Source organism: Canis lupus, chromosome 21 (assembly GCF_011100685.1).
Source record: "Canis lupus familiaris isolate Mischka breed German Shepherd chromosome 21, alternate assembly UU_Cfam_GSD_1.0, whole genome shotgun sequence".
NCBI classification, from domain to species: domain Eukaryota; kingdom Metazoa; phylum Chordata; class Mammalia; order Carnivora; family Canidae; genus Canis; species Canis lupus.
In genome coordinates, this window is record NC_049242.1 from 43,825,624 (window position 1) to 43,848,012 (window position 22,389).

General features: G+C 40.6%; 1 protein-coding gene across 2 annotated transcripts in view; it reads left to right on the forward strand.

Moving 5' to 3' along the window:
- The window catches only part of NELL1 (neural EGFL like 1), an 822,581-nt gene that overhangs the window by 494,125 nt on the left and 306,067 nt on the right, over positions 1-22,389 (forward strand). For both annotated transcript variants that reach the window (XM_038569260.1, XM_038569261.1), the window contains exon 14: positions 2,120-2,242. In XM_038569260.1, the coding sequence (XP_038425188.1) occupies positions 2,120-2,242 (123 nt within the window). The remainder of the gene's footprint in view (positions 1-2,119; positions 2,243-22,389) is intronic.

Genomic DNA, 22,389 nt, shown 5'->3' on the forward strand with positions numbered 1-22,389 from the left:
AAATGTATTCTGTTTGTATGATAAAATATATAAGGTCGCCTCCTTATAACTCTTATCACTTCTCCCTTGTGTTCCACTTAGTTGCATATTGACATCTGGTGGCCCCTATTAAAATGGTCATGTGAACAGAGACCTCTACTCACCTTTGTATTCCCAGTGCAGACTCTAATAATTATTAAATGAATTTAGGTTTGAAAACTTGGGTGTCGAAGTCTGTACTCAGACATTTTTGTGTGCCCGACATCCTCTGCTATGGTACCTGTGTATACTAGGTGCCTTGTGGGTCTGTAAACGTGATCGGACATCTACAGGTTATACTAGTTCTGGAGTGTGCTGGAGATGACATTAGTACAGACTGGAAGTGAGTCTTTATAAATCTTCTCTTCTCCCTACTTGCCAACCTGTGCACATGTCTCACTGACTGTGGTTTGGTCTTAAGGCCAAATGAATTTTTATTTAATTTTTGAAAACTCTCAAGTGTTAAATCAAGAGTCATATGCTTGTGTTTGCTGTACTTTGATTGCACATGAGTGACTAAAACAGCTCTACTTTCTAGAACTTAAACTTTCTCATACTGGGTCTCTGCTAGAAAATTTATAATAAAAATTAAAGAAGATAGATGATATTTCTTTTTTTTTTATTTATTTTTTATTTTTTTATTTTTTTTATTTATGATAGTCACAGAGAGAGAGAGAGAGAGAGGCAGAGACATAGGCAGAGGGAGAAGCAGGCTCCATGCACCGGGAGCCCGATGTGGGATTCGATCCCGGGTCTCCAGGATCGCGCCCTGGGCCAAAGGCAGGCACCAAACCGCTGCGCCACCCAGGGATCCCGATAGATGATATTTCAATTGATTGCTACATTGATCTAACAGTACACTTTAGAAACTACATTGAATTTTTAGTGTTCAGTTTGTGTGATTTTGGGGACGTTTCTAGCTGGGACTTCAACTCCTGTTTTATAACGTTTCGTGACTTGAATAAACCTATTTGAATTTTCTTTTTAAAATTTAAGACTTAAACATCTGATATTTGTTTTACAGAGTAGCCATTTAGAGGACTGTTTAAATTTCTTGATTATGACAGGAAAGTAGTATTATCTGCGAAATCTTGATTTCTAACTTGGAATCTCTCCATCCATTTTATAAAGTGTTGGATCTATATCCCCCAGCATCTTGTGGGTTAAGGAAGCCTCAGCTATTTGAAAATATACAACCATGTAACTACCCAGCAGGTGTCAACCCAGGGGTTGAATGCTGACCCCCCTGTGAACTTGGGCCTTGGGCTACGTGGAAAACTAGAGTTCAGGGCCCCACGGAAGGCCCTTGAGGAGAGATCCTAAGGGTAATTCCCTTTTGGACTTGGCACAACCCCATGCTTGCCAGCATGTCCTGTGACCAATGAAATTCCTTTGAAATTCCTTGTTAGTAAATGCTTCTTTGCCAGGTAATATAAGCTGCGCCTTCCTCTTCAGTTTTAAAGAAACCCTGGAATCTCACATGTAGAATTGTTTCTTTTTCCTTCTTCAATGTCAGAGGAAGGTTTCCCAGCCTAGGCACTGTTGGTGTTTCATGCTGTTAATGTTTCCTTGTGCAGGGCTTTCCTGTGCACTGTAAGACGCTTAGCAGCATCCCTGGCCTGTATCCACTAGATTCCAGTAGCACCTGTGTCCCAAGCCATGATAACCAAGGATATCGTCAGACATTGTCAAATATTTCTGGTGGGGAGGAGAAACAAAATTGTCTCCAGGTGAGAAATGTTGTCTTGGAGCCTTGGAACCTCTACAGAAATTTGCAAGGCATGGAAAAAGCAGTGCCCTTAGAGCAGGGCTTACATGCAGACTTACATGCAAGACTTACATGAAAGTCATGTAACTTGCGTGAGACACTCACTTCTATGATTTCTTTAATTTCTTTATATGCAAAGCGAGGATAATGACCTCCATCTTTTAGAGTTGTTGAGATTTTCAACCATACCAGGCACAGAAACTGCCAGGTGCATCATAAGATCCTCGTACCTGGTAGTCACTGTCATTCTTATTTGGCGAGTCCCAACTTACTTTCCCAACACTTGTGATGCCAACTTAAGATGTCTTTCTCTCTTTCTCCCCCTGCAAACAGAGCATGATGAGTGTGGCAGCGGGCAACACAATTGTGATGAGAATGCCATCTGCACCAACACCGTCCGGGGACACAGCTGCACCTGCAAACCAGGCTACGTGGGGAATGGAACCATCTGCAGAGGTAGGCTTGCTGTCCCTGCCTGGGCTCCTGGCACTCATGTTGCAGACCCTTGTCACCACTGTGGTAGCTGAGCATGGCCAGGGTTCCATTCCTGGTCTGTCCTCTGCTGAGGGTGCTGTGCATCAGAGAAGAAAAATGCCGTAAATCTCCGTTTTGGATTGGATGCAGAAGGTACACATTTGGGTCAGGGGTGTGGCTGCACAGCTCTATGGCTCTGTTGAGCTTTGCCTCTGGGTCTGAGTTTGTGAGGGACACTGTGACTGCTGATGTGGGTTTTTGTTCCCTGTGAGATTTGCTCAGAGGGCAAGTGGGCCCTGCCCGTGGCCATACTTGAGGTATCCGTGTGGGTAGGAAGCTTCGAGTCTCTCTGTGTGGGGGGCGCAGGTCAGCAATTGAGAGTCAGTGCCTTGGCTTCCATCTGCATTTAGCATAAAATCAAAATTGCTTCTTTATGGCTTATGAGAGCATTCAGAAGCTGGTGTCTGGCTCCTCTCAGCTGGCAGCCCTCTTTTCTCTCCCCCTTGTTCCTTCTACAACCAACATTTCCAAACACGCCAACCACATTCCATCCCAGGGCTTTGTGCTTGCTGACGCCTCAGCCTGGATGCCTACTTCCTCTACACCTCTACGCAAGTGTCCCCTCACCACAGAAACTTTGGCCAGCTCTAACACAGCACCTCTGTTAGGTCTTAGCCTCATACCCTACTTTATTTTTTCCTCACTAACACAACATGACAGATCGTTGTCACGTACGTTTCTGTATTTGCTTCTGGGCTGTCAGCACTTTGAGAGAGACCACTTGGGTTTTGACTCCCTGCTCTGTCCCCAGAAATTAGAATGATGCTTGGCACACTGTAGGCGCTCATTAAATACGTGTTAACTTACTGAACTAACCAAAAGGAAAGGGACATTACATAGAAAAAGAGGCAAAATGGATGAAAAAACAGGGAATAGTCCTTCAGGGTGGGTATTATTATAATTATCATCCCCGTTTTAGAGGTGACAAAACTAAGACCAAGAAGGGTTAAGTAACTTGCCCAAGGACACCCAGCATGTTATCAGTATTCTTCTGTGGAGATGACAAGCCGATGAAGAGAGAGAAATAATGGGCAATGACCAAGGACCCATGTTCCTGGATTAGATAGGGGAGAATTTGTAAAAATTGACTTTCTTCTTCATGTACCTGGGTGACTCAGTCAGTTAAATGTCCAGCTCTTGGTTTTTGGCTCAGGTCATGATATTGGGGTCATGGAATAGAGCCCCAAGTTGAGCTTCATGTTCAGGATTGATTCTGCTTGAGATTCTCTGTCTCCCTCTACCTCTCCCCACTGCACTTGCTCACTCTCACTCTCTCTCAAATAAATGAATAAATCTTTAAAAAAAATTGATCATATTCTCTGTTGGTGAGGTTGGGATAAACAAATTTGTTGATTATTTGTTTACATGACAGTATAAATTAGTGAAACTTTTTAATTACAATTTGAGAAAATCTTTGAACTTTTAAATCCGAAGAGTAATATAGGGATTCTTTTGATGCCATTGATTTTGCCTTTTGAAATGTATTCTAGGAAATGCACATGCTCATGAGGGGGGAATATGCATGTACAGTGGTGTTTTACTACATTGCTCATATTCACTGAAAGCCAGAAACCATCAAAATATGTTGGTAATGGAATGATTTATTTCACATATCATTTTGTGATATAGAATGCAGTGCTTTAAAACTCTAAGTGTATATATGTACCTATGCGTGTGCATACACACACTTTGAAGGATTTCCGAAACATATTTTTGAGAAAACCCTACAGGACAATACCTATCTCGTCATCACGTATCTGATTTATTATTTATAAATATCTGTATGCATGGAGACTTGAAACACGGAAACTGTTCATTTTATTGTTTATGAGGTCGTCTGTGTGCGACAAAGAACATGGACTTCAATGAATTCAATGTTTGCATCTTTCACAATGGGAATTTACACATATCGTAATTGTGTGTGTGTTTTTAAGTTCCTTGAGACAAATAAAAATGCTAGTGCTCAGCTTTTAAAAGAAGGCTAAGATACGTCCAAGTAAAACAAAAATACATAAATATTAATATAATTCCATGGATTATCAAGCCCACTGCTGATGTTTGCATGCTAATGCTGTAAGTCTGAGGAGCACATAGGGATTTGACTTCAATACTTTTTTTTTTTCCCCAGAATTATGTTACCTCATAAAATAATATTAATTGCACTAGTTCAGTGAGTTTGTGTTTGCTAAACCCTCTCCTGCCATTGTGATAAGTAGTGGCTCACCTTTGTGGAATTTGAAAGTCTCATTATAAAAATATGAGTTCAAATAATGTTCCTGGTGTCCACAGGCTCTGAAAATACATCTTCCCCTGAAAGTTATGAATCAAGGACAATAATTTTCTTTAAAGTGGTTTTCATGGTCACTTGGGCAGACTTCAATAAGATAGGGAGAACCTCATGTTTTATAAAAGTTACCTGGGCAGAAGTGCAGTGTAGTTGAAGAACTGGACCATGAGGTTACAGAGTTTGGGGTTAGACAAGATTTCCTTGCTAGTGAGTTGTAACTTCTGTATTTTTACATAGTAAAATTGGGTTAACATCAGCACCGCATTTTTCCAACTGTATGATTGCAAAGAATTCTTAAAAGAATGTGTGTATTCTTTTGTGTGTATGTGTATACATCAGTTCTTTGCATTGATATATATTTCAATTCTTTGCATATATATGTGTGTATAGATACATATCAATGTGTTTTAAAATATCAAATGCTATAAAATGTACAAACAGTATTAGTAGTGGTACAATGAGGGAGGAGGAGGAGGCAGTTGATGAGTAGGCTTGAACCTCAGCCCTCTGACTGAAGTACTGAAATTTGTGTCTCAGTTTCAGGGCATATATTTCATAGTTGACTTTTCCACCTGTAACTAAGCATTTATAGAAGGAGTTGGACAGGGATAACTAGACAACTTGAACTATTTTTTTTTAATGTATAAAAGCTCTTCTAAGACATTGTATTGTTCATAGAATTGAATACATCTGCTTAGAAATAAACACCATTAACACTACTATTCACAGGCAAAACACAAGGCAGCAATTTCTCAAACAATCCTAATTGGTGTGAGTTCTTTCACATGGGCTTTCCTGGTGGCCAATGTCCAGGGAAAGTGGGTATTTGTTTTGTTTTGTTTTGTTTTGTTTTTTGTTTTTTCATGTGGATGGTAAATACCTGTTCAGCTTCAACCGTCACACAATATGTGCAAGATGGCTTGCTGAGTATGTCCACATATGTTACTTCATTAGTTCCCGCCGTATCCCTGGGAGGTTGATAGCATTGTTCTAGCTCACAGGTAAATCTTGAACAAAACATAGCTAAATCCAATTTAATTTAACCTGATTAGTGCTACTGTCTTTAGACCCCTTCCTTTATCTTTTCCATTTTTCTTCTCTTTCTCCTTCTTCCTTTTCCTCCCTGCTCCCTGGCTATTCAGCATTTAACTGTCTTTTTTTTTTTTTTTTTTTTAAGGTCTGTTTTTCTTCTAACTAGAGATTGCAAAGAAATCAAAAAGGGAAGAGATGGTACAATGGCAATTGATAATTTTTTAAATTGCCCATATTTTTGATAAACAGACTAAAAACTTTTGAAACTATATAAGGTATGTTGCTAAAAATTTGAGGTTAAATGGACAACACACTAGCACACTGTTTCAGATCTGACTTGCACAATCTGACATGCAAGTCGAGGTTGTCTATGGGAGTGTTTATCTGCGTTCCTACTCCCACATTAACCTGGACCTGAGGTGGGCTTTGGGTAGCTGCCAGGTAGTAGGTAACTGACAGGGCCTTCCCTCTTGTTTGTCTTCTAGGGCTGGATAAGATATGATGATCCTTTAGAACATTTCTTGTCTTAATGACTAATAATATTGACATTCTTTTACAAACATACATTAAGGGGGAGTTCTGTGTCTGGAGCATAGTTCTGGGCACCAAAAGAGCAAAAGGCAAATAAGACAAGGTCACTGGAGGGCTCACCATTTAGTATGGGGAAAAGATTTGAACAGATGCTTCCCACCCAGTGTAGCTATTTACAAAATGGTATTATGTGAAAAAGGCTTAAAAAGAATTATTCAAAACACAGAGCACGCGAAAGGCATTATTGTGTTTTAATTAGGACTCCTTTGGTTGCAAGTAGGAAAAATCTGCTGGCAAGCCTGGCTATGTAATTGTCAGAGCCCAGAGAAAAATAAAATATAAAGCTTTTGCCTTTCTTTCGTGATCTCTCTCTCAACCTTTTGTAGTGTTTTGTTTTGTTTTGTTTTGTTTTTAAGATATTATTTATTTACTCACGAGAGACACAGAAGTAGAGTCATAGGCAGAGGGAGAAACAGGGTCCATACAGGAAGCCCAATGTGGGACTCAATCCTGGAACTCCAGGATTATGCCCTGAGCCAAAGGCAGAGGCTTAACCATTAAGCCACCCAGGCCTCCCTGTAGTGTTTTTTTATTTGTTAATTAAATTCACCCCCAGGGTGCCTGGGTGGCTCAGTTGGTTAAGTGCTTGACTGGTTTTGGCTCAGGTCATGATCTCAGGGTCCTGAGATTGAGCCCCATGACAGGTTTTGCGCTGAGCATGAAGTCTGCTTGGGATTCGCTCTCCTTTTCAATCTTTATCCCTCTCCTCTCCTCTCCCCCCCCAAAAAAATTTTAATTAATTAAAAAATAAAGTCATTTTCCCTTGGCTGTGGGGATACTCTTAGAGTGCATGCAAATACCCAGAGGAACCAGGTCCATCCACTAAATTGGCACGTGCACTTGGCCCACTGACTGCCGTGGGCCCAGACCTGGCTGGGGCAGAGAAGTTGAGCCAGGTATCTCCCCTTCTCTTGAGCCCTGCACCCCAATACACAACAGATGGGCAAACCAAGGGACTGTAGTCTCCCTACCAGTTCCCTGGGTCGCCTGTGGAATCCACCCAAGTGCTGCCAGCTTGGGGTGAGGATGACATAGCCATACATTACCAGCAAAACCCAGAGCATGCATTCTCAACCCCAGCCTTTGCTATATCTGTACACAGGACCCTGCTGGGGACAGGCAATTGTTGCTGAGTGGAAAAGAGAAGGCTGTGAGGGCCCAGGGGTCAGAAGAATGGAGAACTGAGAACTCATCCTAGGGTGGGGTGGGGGTGCATGCGAGGTGGGACCACACATTAGCTAAGGTTCCAAAGCCCCAGTACATGCTCTGGTGTCCCATTTAGACCTCATTTAAAAGACAAAATTCAAAGATGAAATTATTAAGAATGTTCAGATGGTGACCACAGAGCATTAATCCCCAAGTGAAGGGTCCTTCTGAGCTGGTTATACGCTGGTGAGGTTGGACATGTCTGCTAACTTTCTCTTTCCATGTGTGTCATCTAACCTAAAAAAGGTGGTTGGAATTTAGGAATACATTTCTCCAGAAGCTGGAATGCTGATAGTACTCTCTCTCGTCTCCCTGCTGCTTTTCTGTGGATTGAATCCCTATTTCTGTCTCCTCCACACGGGCTTTGTGTTTTGTCCATGTGGTTGAGGATCAGATCTTCTGTTTTGTAGGTTAAGAAACTTGGCCTTATCAGGCTGCCGGAGATGATCTCTTAGGGACCAATATGTTGATTTTTTATGATCACTGTTGTGGTTTGAGAAGAGCCTAAAAATAATACCATTTTCCCCCACCTGCATTCAGAACCAGTTGAGAGACAAATAAGCAGTGGAAACCAAAATGTCGATATGAGGACTGATAAAAATGGTACCAGAGAACATGGGTTATATATTTGGCAATAGTATTCATTTTTTTAAAAAAGATTTTATTTATTTATTCATGAGAGACACAGAGAGAGAGGCAGAGACCTAGGCAAAGGGGAGAACCAGGCTCCATGCAGGGAGCCCGATGTGGGACTCAGTCTTCGGGTCCTGGGATCACGCCCTGAGCAAAAGGCAGACACTCAACCCCTGAGCCACCCAGGGATCCCTGACAATAGTGTTCATAATATTGAGCCCCCAAATTAGACTTGTACACCTATTCACAGTGAACCAAGGCTACCCCTGGAGCTTCTCCACATAGGGCTGCCTCTGCCCCCTGGAGGGCAATAGGAACAGCCCAGAATGGGTGTTTCCTGTGTCTCTCCTGATCCCTAGTGTATAAGTGAGGAAGGAGCTGTCCAGATCCTCTCTCGCTCTCGCTGTCCAGATCCTCTCTCTCGCTCACCAGCAGTCAGGGAAGAATGAGAGGTGGGCCAAGGGGAAACCTTTCTTGAGGAAATCAGATAAATAGAAAAGAAACTACCCCACCCCCCCAAATCCACCAACAACTTCTATTAAGAAGTGGCAAAATGTTTGTGTCTCTAGTTTCATCTCTTTCTTAGATGAAAGATGTGCAGGGAGCTGTTTTTTTTTTTTATTTTTTTTAATTCTGAATTCTTTAAGTGAAAAATCAGAGTTAAGGAGTTAGCCAGGGGTTTTCTTGACTCATCATCTCACTATCTGTTCCCCAGCTGCAATTCTCTGCAATGTAGGTCTTGGGATCTAGGATCTGTTCCAAACCTAGTATGATGCCCTTGCTCAAAATCCTCCAGCATTTCAGGAAATGGTGATATCACCCTCTGCATGTCCCCTCAGTGTGTGTGTTTTTTTTTTTTTTTTTTTATGTCTAGAGCAATATATTAACTCATCTTTCCAGTGTTTATTTTCAAACCACAATGAGGGGGCTCTTTAATGAGTTTGCAGTTTATGACAATGTACCTTCTTTTTTTTTTTTTTTTTTTCTTACATTTAAAGTCCAAGAAGCCCTACTCTGATCTCAGAGAGGGCTGGGTGAACACTACAGTCCTCTGTGCTCCAAGACACTCCCCAAACACTGCTCCAGTCCCGGTCGTCCCATGCTACAGCTGACAGTTTCCTTGCCTGCTTCCTGTAGGCTATGGCTGCCTACCTAGGTTTAACCAACATTTAGCACAGAGCTGACTATATAGTTCTTGGAAGTTTCCTAATGAATGAATACATTAATATTCTTTTTAATTTTTATTTTTTTTAATTTTTATTTTTTTTTAATTTTTATTTATTTATGATAGTTACAGAGAGAGAGAGAGAGAGGCAGAGACACAGGCAGAGGGAGAAGCAGGCTCCATGCACCGGGAGCCCGATGTGGGACTCGATCCCGGGTCCCCAGGATCGCGCCCTGGGCCAAAGGCAGGCGCCAAACCACTGCGCCACCCAGGGATCCCTCCTTTTAATTTTTAAAGAATTAATTAATACATTAATTAATTAGCACATGAGCAGGAGGTAGGGGTAGAGGGAGAAGGAGTAGTAGACTCCTGGCCAAGCAGAGAGGCCGATTTGGGGCTTGATCCCAGGATCTTTGTATCATGACCTGAGCCAAAGGCAGATGCTTAATTGACTGAGCCACCCAGGTGCCCTAAGATTCCTTTCTAATAGAGCATACACTTGTGTACCTAGAAGGTTTTGCAACAAAGCAACTCTGCATAGGACACCGAGGCACTTAGGCCACTCAAACCTTGTCCCCAGCTGAGGCTCCCAAAGATAGATATGCAAGTGGACTTTAGTGTGGAGTCTGCTTTGCTAATAGAATGACTGACTTTCCAGAAAATCCTTACAATGAAATTCATTTCACTGTCGAAGTTCCTGGGACATAGCTGCATGTTTATTCTGAGGCACCTCAGAATCCTGCAGTTCTCTGAAGTCATTTATTATGAGCGTGTTTCCATAGAGGTGCATTTGCAGAAGTACCGCTTCCCAAAAATTCTGGTTCATGGGAGGCTGGATAAATTGTACAAGAAAACCCCAGAAAGTCAGTAACAGAAGCCCAGAGAGGGTTTGATGGAGACAGAAACATTAACGTGACAGCCTGCTAAAGATGTAAGTGAAATTCTGAGTAAAATAAGTGATATAGGTATCTTAGATGCACAAAGTTGCTTTCGGAGACTTGGAGGTGCTATGGGAAGAGAGGAGAGGGAGAGGCAGGAGAGAAAAGTAAGCTGTTTTTACTACAATACCACTGGAGATAATACAGTTGATAAACTGCCAGGCTGTGAATCAGAGAAGATGCTTAGGGATTTTGAAGCAAATGCAAGGGGAATAGGAAAGCCTTTGGCAAGAGTACTCACAGCACTGCAGATGTGGTTTTGAAAGTGGGTAATGTAATGAGGAAGAATGCAGGAAGGCCCCAGTCTAAAATTCTGCCTTTAGATGTACAGGAGAAAAGTTGGAGAGAATGATGAGAGGCAAGATTGACAATATGGCATGGTCTGACCCATTTAGAGCCAGGTCCGTTTGTAAAAACACATTTGTATTGATAAATAGATAACGGTTGTGAATATATTTCTAAGTGTGTACTTCTGGTTACAGGACAATTTGCTAACATTTCAAGGAGGGATTTGAAATTCGACCCTGCACCTGATTCATTTATAAAATCAGGAAGCAGGTAGGTTTGGAGAAGCTCAGGATCAGACTGTAAATAGGAAGAATCTTTGCGATGAATGTGGACTGTTGTAGTGGTGAGAGCCACTTAAAATTTTGCATGTAAAGAAGATGATAAGGGAGTCTGTCCCTTTGGTATGGTTAAGATTTTTTTTTTTTTAAAGAACCATATTGAAATAATTGGACTAGGTCAGATGACTGTAAGAAATGTAACCTTCAAGTTTTTTAGGACTATTTGCTAACTTTATGATTTGACCATAAATCATAAAGACAAGACTAGTGTGGATGTAGATAACAAAATCCCTTTCAGTTATGGTCAGCCAGTTATCACAAAGTGTTCGTAACACAGGGAAACAAATTTTAATATTCAGGGTTAAGAAATAGTTTATTAGGAACATGCTGAACCATAACACCATGATTAAATATCCATTAACTGGAAGCGCGAGCTACAGGATGATGACACGGTTTTCTACTAAAGAAACTATTTTATATTGAATAAAGAAAGTCTGCACTCTTGAAGGCACTCAAGGTTCTGTGACAGCTTGGCCCTATCTGGGTATTTTGAGCCTCATCTCTCACATAGCTCTGCCCATTACCTGACCGGTCACACTTGAGAATTAGCTAACCATTCTCTTAATAGGCCAGGGAACTCCTGCTCCCTTCCCTTTCCCTGGGGTCATTTATTATACTGGAGAGACTTTTCCATCCTCTTTCTCTTCCAGTTGAAATCCTGGTTACCCTTCTTAGTCCCACTCAAATCCCATTTTTCCTTCATCTTCCCAGTCAAAATATACTGTTTCTCCTCTCATTGCTGCTTATTGTATTTAATGGGTTATGCCTTGTTAAATTTAGCTGCTTATGTGTCAGATCTTGTGCTTCCTGGGTGCTCAGTAAATACATATTGATGTAAAATGGGAATTGTCTATTCTTCTGACACAAATCAACTCTTCTCTTGTAGCCTTGTGTATTAATTACTCTGAATCTTGACCACCATTCAGATGATCAAAGAAAAATTAAGACTGTAAAGTACATTATTATATAATTAATATTTTATAAAATCATTGATGAGCCTGTTACTTAAGTTCTATGACATTAGCTGCTGTATATAGAAAATTCGTTTATTCAATTTTAGGTTTCATTCCTATTGATACTGAATACTCCACCAATACCAAATGCCTTATGGATATTTAACCTAATTATACCAAAAATGATGAAATCCTTTATCCTAATTAAGAGGCAATAGGCAGCCCAAGTGTGGTATCTTTTTTGCATGTTTGCCTCTTTTTTCCCCCTGCATCTATTTCAAATTCTTCCTTAAATGGCTTCTATCTAGACTCATTCACTTATTTACTCAGAAGTCCTACCTGGCTCAAGGTTTAGACCTAGAAAACACTTATAATGGGCAGTCAGGGCAACATGGGGAACATGACAAGTTACTAAACACAGAACTGTGCCCTTCATGTTCCAAGAGACTTGGATAGTATCTTGGCATACATTGTTGAGTAGGTCAGTGTCTTTTCATACTGTGTATTGGCTCCCCCGTGACCCATGGGAAACATCTGTGAGTCTCATCAGTATTCCATTATGGGGCCCCAAACAGCATAGGATCAGTTATTCTGTTGGTCCTATAACTGTGAACCCTTGACAAACTTTGGATTGTGTTGTTTCATAAAAATGGAATATTATTCTACCACTGCCTATTGAACATTTGGAGTGTCACCATTTTTTTTTTCTCCATTCCTATAGGTTCAAATCCATTTAAAACTGACATAAGAAAAAAAAAACTGACATAAGACAATATGGGAATCATAGTGTTGGCTTTATCTTGGGCTCTCTGGGGGCAATAGGCCCTACTTCAAGGTTTGCCTCTCATACAGTTTTGGGTAAGGACAGAAGCTGGAGAGATGATACAGATACCTGGTCAGATTTTTGCTTTACTGATTACATAGAGATGGAAAGTTCTGAAAGTCTCTCTATGCCTGATACAGAAGGTCTGAGAGAATTGATGGTTTGTATCCTGTTGAAGCTATCATCTCTGTGGCACGTGTGAATCAGTTTGTCACTTGCCAAGGAGACCCCCCTCCTCATAAGGGAAATAGCTATTACTTGGGTACAGAAACAAAGAAATTTAAAACAGTCATTCCATCATCATTCCCTCCTGAGGACTAAAGAAGATAACATGCTAAAGACTCTCCATCCTTGCTACTCCACCCCCAGAAAGGCTCACCTATTTTAAATGCAGTATTACTAGTAGAAAAAGTAGATTGGTAGTAATGTCAACGAGAGGATTTGAGTATCAGCAGCAGTGTTAAACAGTATTTTTTTTTAAAGATTTTATTTATTTATTTGAGAGAGTGACACAGCAAGCATGAACAAGGTGGGGGGGGGATGGGCAGAGGGAGAGGGAGAAGCAGACTCCCCTCTGAGTAGGGAGCTGATGCAGGGCTTGATCCCAGGACCCTGGGATCATGACCTGAGCCGAAGGCAGATGCTTAACCACCTGAGCCACCCAGGCGCCCCTGTTAAACAGTATTAAAATAACTTCAAACCTTTTTGGCAGACTCACTGCCCTAAAAATGCTTACCAACAACCACTTGTACTAAATTTAGAAGTGGGTGTATCTGTTATAGTCCTAAAGCAGAGGAGTGCACTTTTTTTTTTTTAAGATTTTTATTTATTTTTTATTCAGAGAGACACAGAGAGAGAGGCAGAGACACAGGCAGAGGGAGAAGCAGGCTCCACGCAGGGAGCCCAATGTGAGACTCGATCCTGGGTCTCCAGGATCACACCCTGGACTGCAGGCGGTGCTAAACCGCTGCACTATCAGGGCTGCCCGGGAGTGCGCTTTTTAACACTGTTTTAATTCTAAGAGAGAAAAAAAAAATGTGTATATGCCTAGAGGAGATTATTATGCTTAAAGTTTCAATAATATTTCATTTGAAAAATGTGACTGAAACTGGAAAATGAAACCAACTGTGTCATAAGTTATCAAGAGATGTCCTGTTGATCCGCTTTTGATAAAGAACTGCAGGCCTACCAGAAGCTGAATTGCAGTCTTAAAACCAATACAGCATGTTAGCAAGACTGGGGCCAGGGAAGGGGACTTGGCTGGCATAGGATACAATATGTTGGTTGTGTAGTTTGGCTTAACAAGGCAGACTTGATATATTCTTGTCCTGGGATTTAATATTCTTTTGTTTCAAATGCATTTCTGCTGGGCCAAAAGAGTCTCTTGGATGCACTTAAGGCACTTTCTTTCACTTACCAAAGTCCAGTGCTTCCCTTTGAAGCTGGCAGACAGTAACTACATCCCTGGGGGCTTAAAGGAAACATGTTAAACCAACCTGTATCTCAGAGGAAGTGGAAATCTGACACTTAGGCAAGTGCCGATTCTTTTGAGTGCATCTTGAGGCTGTACTTGGGTGAGTTGCATTGATGTTTGTTAACCATAATTGTCACATCTGTAATGACTCATGAGATTAGCAAAGCCATATAAATATATAAAATCTTATTTGAAAATAGGCTACTGAACATTGACTTTCTGTTCAGAAAATCAAGATAACACGATCTTTCTTTCCTAAGGAACAATTCTCCGTGGACCAGGAGAGGTTTCCTAATGTTTCTTTAGGCCCATTATTGAAGATATCATATCAGCCTCTAGGCCATCTTCTGGATTATGATCTGTTTGGGAGAGCAATTATATGTAAAATATTCATAATATTTAACAACTGGTACTATGGGAGAGTGATGCCAGCTATACTTGACATGCCTAAATTAACTCAGAATATGTGCAAAGAATATCTATTGCATGGAAACAAAAGACCTATGGTACCTGGTTGGGTGCTATATTTTAAGGCAAGTTTAGCCTAAATGGATCTGGTCTCTCTCTCTCTCTCTTTTTTTTTTTTTTTAAGATTTTATTTATTTATTTATTCATGAGAGACACAGAGAGAGAGAGGCAGAGACACAGGCAGAGGGAGAAGCAGACCCCATGCAGGGAGCCTGATGTGGTACTCGATCCCAGGACCCCAGGATCACGTCCTGGGCTGAAGGTGTCACTAAACTGCTCAGCCACCCGGGCTGCCCGGATCTGGTGTCTTTTAATGATGATTGTGTTATGAGAGCTAAATAGTCAGGAGCCTAGGCCAAGTACTGCTACTGGGCCTGCCTGGCACAGATACTTTAATATTACCTTAGAGACTGCTCTTGACTCAAATTTTTATTAAAGACACAAAGGACAAATGGGAAAACATCATATAATGTGTAAATGTCAACAGGACTTGAGGCTCATGACAGGATATTGGTGGAATGCTTAACTACTACTGACCAGTACAGTGTGTTGTGGTTCACACTTACCGGTTTTGTGTTTCTGTCTCGTTCTATCCCAGCACAATGATGTATTTCTGCATCTCAGCCTCATGCATGCTAGAATAAAGTTAAAAACCCCCACGGCAGGGTGCCTTAGCTGTGTTGATAATTGCTCGCAGCTTACTCCTTAAAATACAGGTATCCTCCAACTCAGCCACACTGAATTCAGTATCTGTTACTATTGCATTTGCTTTATCTTTTCATTTATACCTAGATGTTTATTTGCCAGGGCATCTGGTTTATATAGCGTCCTGTGGATACTGAATCAGTCATGTGACCTCTTGCTACTCATTTACCTATTTGTTGTTAGACATAATGAATTACACTTGGATATTTCTTCTCACTCTCTGCCCCTAAGTGGGAAGACTGTAGTGCAAAATGGCCAAAACACATGAGATTACTTATATAAGGAGGGAAGCAGTGATACCTGCTATGATAGACAAGCCCTCAAATTTTAGCAAGTCCAAAACAATAAATTCTTATTACTTCCATCATTGCTCAGAAAGTGGGTGGCGAGTGGGGGGTAGATGGTCTACCGAGTAGGCTGGGAACCCCCTCACCTTCTATGTTGTGGTTGTAACCTCTTCCTAGCTGTCAGAATCCTCACCACACCATTGGCAGTTGGGGAGAAAGATGTTATACATGGGAGTTTTTTATGGGCCAGACTTGAAGGTGATGCGTATAACTTTGGCCTTCATGGCATTGGGCAGAATTTGGTCCATGGCCATACGCAGTAGAACAGTTTATCTCTGTTCCTGGGAAGGAGATGGGGAGGACACAGCTGTTGGTGAGCACAAGTATTCTCTGCTATAGTGTTGTAAATAAAATTCTAAGTGAATAAAATTGGCTGCATTATTATTTGTAGGAAATAAACCTCTGTGTAGTTCCGAAATGGATTCTGGCTCATGCACTGTGAAGATCATTTGTAGGCCTTCACGTAAGAAAGACTGAGAGTATCCAGGGCTTAAAAATTTTTTCCAGTTGATCGAGTGCATTCTTTCCAACCATGTTATTACCACTTCTATCTGGCTTCAATCAAATTAGTTCAGTTTTTTTTTTTTTTTTTTTTAATCTTTTTTTATCTAAGCTTCCAATTCCTACCAGTTTTAAGAGAAATTGGGAAACCGCTTTATGGGTCACTTGAAAGCAGTGCAAAAAATTCAGAATCATTAAGTGTCTCTTGAGTTGAACCATCAGTGACACAGTAAAGTAACTCTCCACCTGAATCCTGGACCTCTCATAATTCTACTCCTTAAATAACTGATTCCCACATGTTGCTAGGACAGTTCTCTTTTTGTTAGTGATGAGTTCTTCCAAAATTGATGTTTTCCATTTTTTAAACTTAAGAGAGAAAAATCATGTGTCCGTTCTCTTGCACTGTGTTCTTGTATCACCTTATTCATTTGTGGATAATACTCTTTTTCAATGTGGTATATCCTGAAAGATACTGGGCAGGAATAACGCAAAAACTCAAGGATTTATTCAAATCTGGTTCATACTTTTAAATTTATATTAGGAAAAAATAGTTTCTTATAGGTAGAATATTAAAATTTCATAAAATGCTTATTTAACTTGTATAAGTGACTATATAGATGACAGAGGAACTCTAAATAGCCCTCTAAAGCATAGCCTGTTTCTGGAGCTGTGTCCAGATGAGATTGGAAAATGGTTTGGATTCACCGTCCTGGATTGTCGAAAGCTGATTTGTGGAGTTTTACACAGATAGTTGGTGTATTCACTTTAGTATCTCCTTTGAAGACTACATCAAGGAGAAGAAAACTGAAGTGTAATTAATGTCTTGGAAAAAATTTTGCTTTCTTTTTAACAAAACCAAGCAAAACCTGCATATTCACAGGTATGTCTTCTAAAATCAGTAGGTGTTATGGCTCTAGAATAGCATTGTCCAGTTGAATACAACGTCAAACACGTATGTTACTTTAAATTTCTAAAAAGCTGCCGTAACAAAGGAAAGACAAAAATAGGTCTGACACATCCCAGATCAGAGATTTCAAGTGCTCAGCCATCACCTGTGGCTAGGGGCTACATCAGCAGCTATAAAACCTCAGGGTAGGATTCAATTAATAAGAAATTACTATGCACCACTCTTTAATCTGCAGCCTTAAGCACACAGGAAATCTCTGGAGAGACAATATGGCAGCCTGAAAGTAGGAAATGGCATTTTCCGTGATTTTCTTACATTGAAAGGCAATTTTGACTTTCAGTTGATTGTAAAACTGTTTATTAAGCAGACAGATGGCTGGAATTCTTATACCAGGGGTTGAAGATATCTGATTCCTTCTACAGTACATCATTTCCTGTCTCAGGATGGAATTTCACCATAAAGTCATGTATTGAATAGAAATGGGTAACATTCATCAAAGCTCAAAAGATACTAAAATAAGAGAGTAGAAGAAAAAGAAAACAAGTCTACAGCATTTACCTTTGTTGTGTTTCATGATCAATTTTATATTAAAAACAATTCATAAAAGTGCAGACATAATGCATTTCCTAATGCCCTGTGTACTGTGATGATGGTGGTTATCAACTTTAACTAGTGACGTGTTCTGAAGTCTCTCTTTACAGCCATTAGCCAGAGAAAAGCTCTGCAAGTCCCAAGGATTGGGAAGCATAACAACTTGTGGATGATTTTCTGATACATGTGTAACCATGTCACTTAGGGATCACGCATGAATTCCGAATTTACAGTGAAGAAAACTTGGTTGTATTTGACGCAGATAATTTGCAGTAGTATTACTGAAATTAGCAAGAGGAAGTTCCAAACTTTGTAAACACAAGGACTTTAGAATCTGGCATTTGAAATGAAAACTGAGGGCAGCCCGGGTGGCTCAGCGGTTTAGCGCTAACTTTAGCCCAGGGCCTGATCCTGGAGACCCAGGATTGAGTCCCACGTTGGGCTCCCTGCATGGAGCCTGCCTCTCTCTCTCTCTGTGTCTCCCTGCCTCTCTCTCTCTCTCTGTGTTTCTCATGAATAAATAAAATATTAAAAAAAAAAACCCGAAATGAAAACTGACACATCGGTATTGTCTAGGGAAACATCTCTTCTCTGAATTTGATGGCTTGCCTAAGGAATGTGGAGGATAGGATGCTAACCTCACAGTAGGTATTTCCATCCTTGCCTTTTCCTGCCTGGTTGCTTTCTAGTCCATCCAGTACACATTCAGAACCGAAGTGATTTTACGTGGTTGACCTAGGCGGGAGGGCAGAATGGTGAAGAGCCTAGCCTCTATAGCTAGACTGCTCGGTTGGAAGCCTGGCTCTTCTACTTAGCTAGTTGTGCCATCTTGAGGTAGTTACTTACCAATCTATGCCTCACTTTACAGGTAGAGATGATAATCATGTCTACTTCTAGGGCCTATCTCCGTGGTTAGATGAGGTATAAGTGCTTAGAGCAGAATAGTGAATACTATTGAGTAGTTATCTACTTATCTAGCCTGTGACTCTCTGTTGAAATTGTCCCGTGTATCTATTTGACCTTCAGGATGGGATCTTTTACTTCTTAGCATGGTGCATTGGCCTTTCTGGATTTAGTTCCCACCTACCTCCAGCCTCATTTCCTGCCACTCCCATTGCAATAAAAACATGTACTTTAGTCAGACCACTTACAGGGCCCCAAGTCATCTTGCTTATGAAATAGCTTAATGGTTAAGTGTATGGGTTTTTGAATTCAATCAACTGTGTTCAGAACTGGTCTTCGGCACTTTGCAATTCCATGAGCTTGGAAGTTACTTTAATTTTTCTGACCTGAGAGTTAAAGATCTTGTGCATAGTATGTTCTTAGTTGTTTTGTCCTCATTTGAATGAAATAGCTTTCCCTTCATTTTTACTTGGCTTTTGCTTGTCCATCAAAATGCAGTTAAGTTTTTAGCTCTCTCAAACAATCTACCTTTGCCCCTGCTTTGTTCTCTGCCTAGCACTCTGTCCTGCTATTATCACATTGACTATAATTGCTAATTTGTTTAATCTATTTCCCTCAGACAGCAGCATGCTTTATCATCTTTGTGTCCTTAAAGCTTAACATGTAGGCACTATTTAGTAAATGTTTATTGAGGAAAATGACCAATAATAATAATAGCTGTGAGATTTAAGTGAAACAACTTATATTGAGTATTTGACACATAGTAGGAACTCCTGACATATTTATTTCTTTTTGCTTTGAAATTCACTTTTAAGTCTTTATGTCATATGTGAAATGGGTGTTACTCTCTTCTGAGAAAACTAAAAAAGTCAGTAAGTGAGGATTTTGCTCAAAGCACTAACTAGTAGTTTACGTTTGGTTTCTGTTTGGTTGTGTCTTTGGTCAGCAGAATAGTGAACGGTTTATTACCATATACAAGTAATTCTATTTCATATAAATTGTATTTTCTTTTACTCAAGAATTTTGAAGCAATATGAAATGTAATACTATAAAAAAGTATGACCATCCACCCTCTAGCCGACCCCTGTGACAGTAGTAACAGCTAGTATTGATGTGACACCTGTGAGCCAAGCATTGTACTAAGAACCTTATGACAAGTTATCTCATTCCAGTCATATCAGCTTTCATTGAAGAAAGTAGAATTATGTCCTCATTATGTACATGAGGCAGCTTAGAAAGGATGATTGAGGCTATTAGCTGTGTAGTCTGGGCCAGGGAATGAGGTTAGACAGCGAAAAAGCGTTTCTTGTAACCCTGGCGTTGTCATGTGTGTGGGTACAAGCTTGGAGGATGCAAACACTTTCCATGGAGCATAGGTCGTGTGGGAATAATACACTTCTCTTGAAAGAGTAATAAGGGAGATGGCCTTTGGGACATGAACAAAAGACCTGATTATTGCTGGATAATGGAGGAGGCGTTCTCTGAAGAGGATGAGGATTTAGGGAAATATGTTTCCCATCAGTAGAAGCTCTAGAAGTCATAGCCAGGATCTGTGGGAGAAAGGAAGCAGAAGATCTGACATTGAGTTTGAGCTGAGACGGACGGATACAGGGAAAGATGATGTTTTTGGAGTGTGCGTCAGAGGAGTATGGAGTCTCGTTAGATTCATTTATTTTCCCAGTGGTGGTTCCCGAGGTGGAGTCAGGAGCATCATAGCTGCAGAAACTGGCTTATAGATAAGTGACAGAAAACGAGGACAGCCAGAATAGAGAATTGGATGCCTATTGTTGCCACCCAGCATTCTTTTACCTCTTGGCCTCAATTTCCTCCTGGAACCCACCTCTCCTCTCTTTTAGTCCATATGGCCCTAGCATTGGAACCCATCCCCTTTTTCTGAGATACTTAGAGCAGTACGTTTTCCTGGCCACAGGGATAGTTCAGAGTTTGACAAGTAACTTAAGCAGAACCAATTATTCACATACTCCCCACCCCCCTGCCCTCCCTTTGCTTACATTGGCACCCTTCTCTACCAGGGGAGGAATCTGGAAGGGTATGACCAGGAGCTGTTATGGCCATTTGGGGACCACATGGGAGAAGCTGTCTTAGAATGAAACCAAAAGAGAATTCTGTGGGGAGAAAGTTGTACTTGATCCTGAAAATATTATTGGAGCTTCTAAATACCCAGCCATGATTGAAGTAAGACTGCCCCTAATCTTGATTAATTCTGCTTAGTTGGTTTTTCTGTTGTTTTCTGACAAAGTGCTAACTTCTGATACGGTAACTTGTCTTTGTGAAGAAAGCAGTATGAATTATTAATGTTCCAAAAGGAAAGATCTTTGTATTTCTTTTTAAAGTAGGCTCCATACCCGGCATGGCATGGAGCCCAGTGTAAGACTTGGACTCAGGTCCCTGAGATCAAGACCTGAGCTGAGATCCAGAGTCAGACGTTCAACTGACTGAGCCCAGGTGCCCCAAATCTTTGTATTTCTATGAGAATAAGATAGAAGTGGAGTAAAGATTATATGAATCAGGGTGGTCAAGGTTCTAATTACTAAGCCAAAGGGAATACAGTATTTTAAATGGAAGAATAACTAGCAGATTTGACTACAAGCTTGTACATTTCTTTCCCTCAGGCATGAATTAGTCTCCATATTCTCAAATAAGTTTTTTTCTTGGGACAACTGGGTGACTCAGTAGTTGAGCCATCTGCCTTTGGCTCAGGGTGTGATCCTGGAGTCCTAGGATCATGTCCTAAATCGGGCTCCCCACAGGGAGCCTGCTTCCCCCTCTGCCTGTGTCTCTGCCTCTCTCATGAATAAATAAATAAAATGTTTTTTTAAAATTTTTTTTCTTATTCACCAAAAATGTTAATTATCGTATAAATACATACGTGAGGTTTTATAGATGCCTTCCTCCTCGCCACTCTGCTCTGGAGCCTTTGGGATTGGGTCAATAAAACAGTCACCACTTTGCATCATTCACACCATCCTCAGAACTTGCAGGGTTCTTCCTTGCCCCTGGCTTTTGGAATTAAAAATATCATTTCCAAAATAAATAAGTAAATAAATTTCAAAAAAAATATATTTATATATAATTTTCCTCTCCTGTAGCATGGTGCTATTTTGATTCCTTATCAGCTGCCAGCTGGATTTGAAGGCCTACAGCCTAATTGCCCAGATTGGTAGGGGAAAGTTGTCATATTTTGTCTCTGGCTGATGGGAATTAAAACACAAATAAACTCAAAAGAGGTACCCTTTGGGTAAGATTAAACCAATGACTCTAATTCAGATCATTCCATAAGTTGTATTATCTTGAGCAAAACACTCTATTTTTGACATTGCAGCTTATAAATATGGAGGGAGAGGAGTTAAAACAGTAAGTCCTTATTTTTTATATCATATGCATAGAAATGAAAATATTTGATAGGCATAAATAGATGAGGCTGCTCACTGCTAGAGATCACCAGGCTAGGCTGAGGGGATCATACCTCAGCACATCGTTCCTATTCCTGGCACTCTGATTGGAAAGCTCCTGGATTTGCAAACTCTGTGGGCTGGATTTTGGTCCTAGCCTGGCCACAACCCACACACTAATCTTGGGCCATTCTCCTTTCCTCTTTGGTCCTCAGTTCTGCATCCCTAAATGAGGACTTTGAAGTCTAGTCCCAGATGTAAATGTCTACATATCTGGAGCATTAATGAACCTAATAAATGGAGGCTTATGAGATGCACTGAAGCATTACGCATGGAAACATCAGGAAGAAGCTAATTATTTAGATCTGTTTAATTACCAGTGAGCACACTCTTTAAAAAAAACATACCTACATTATTTAAAATACTTGTAATACAGTATATGATGGAGAGTGTTACGGTCTGGGTCATGTACAGAGAGATTATTCATAGACTTTCTGAACTAAAAG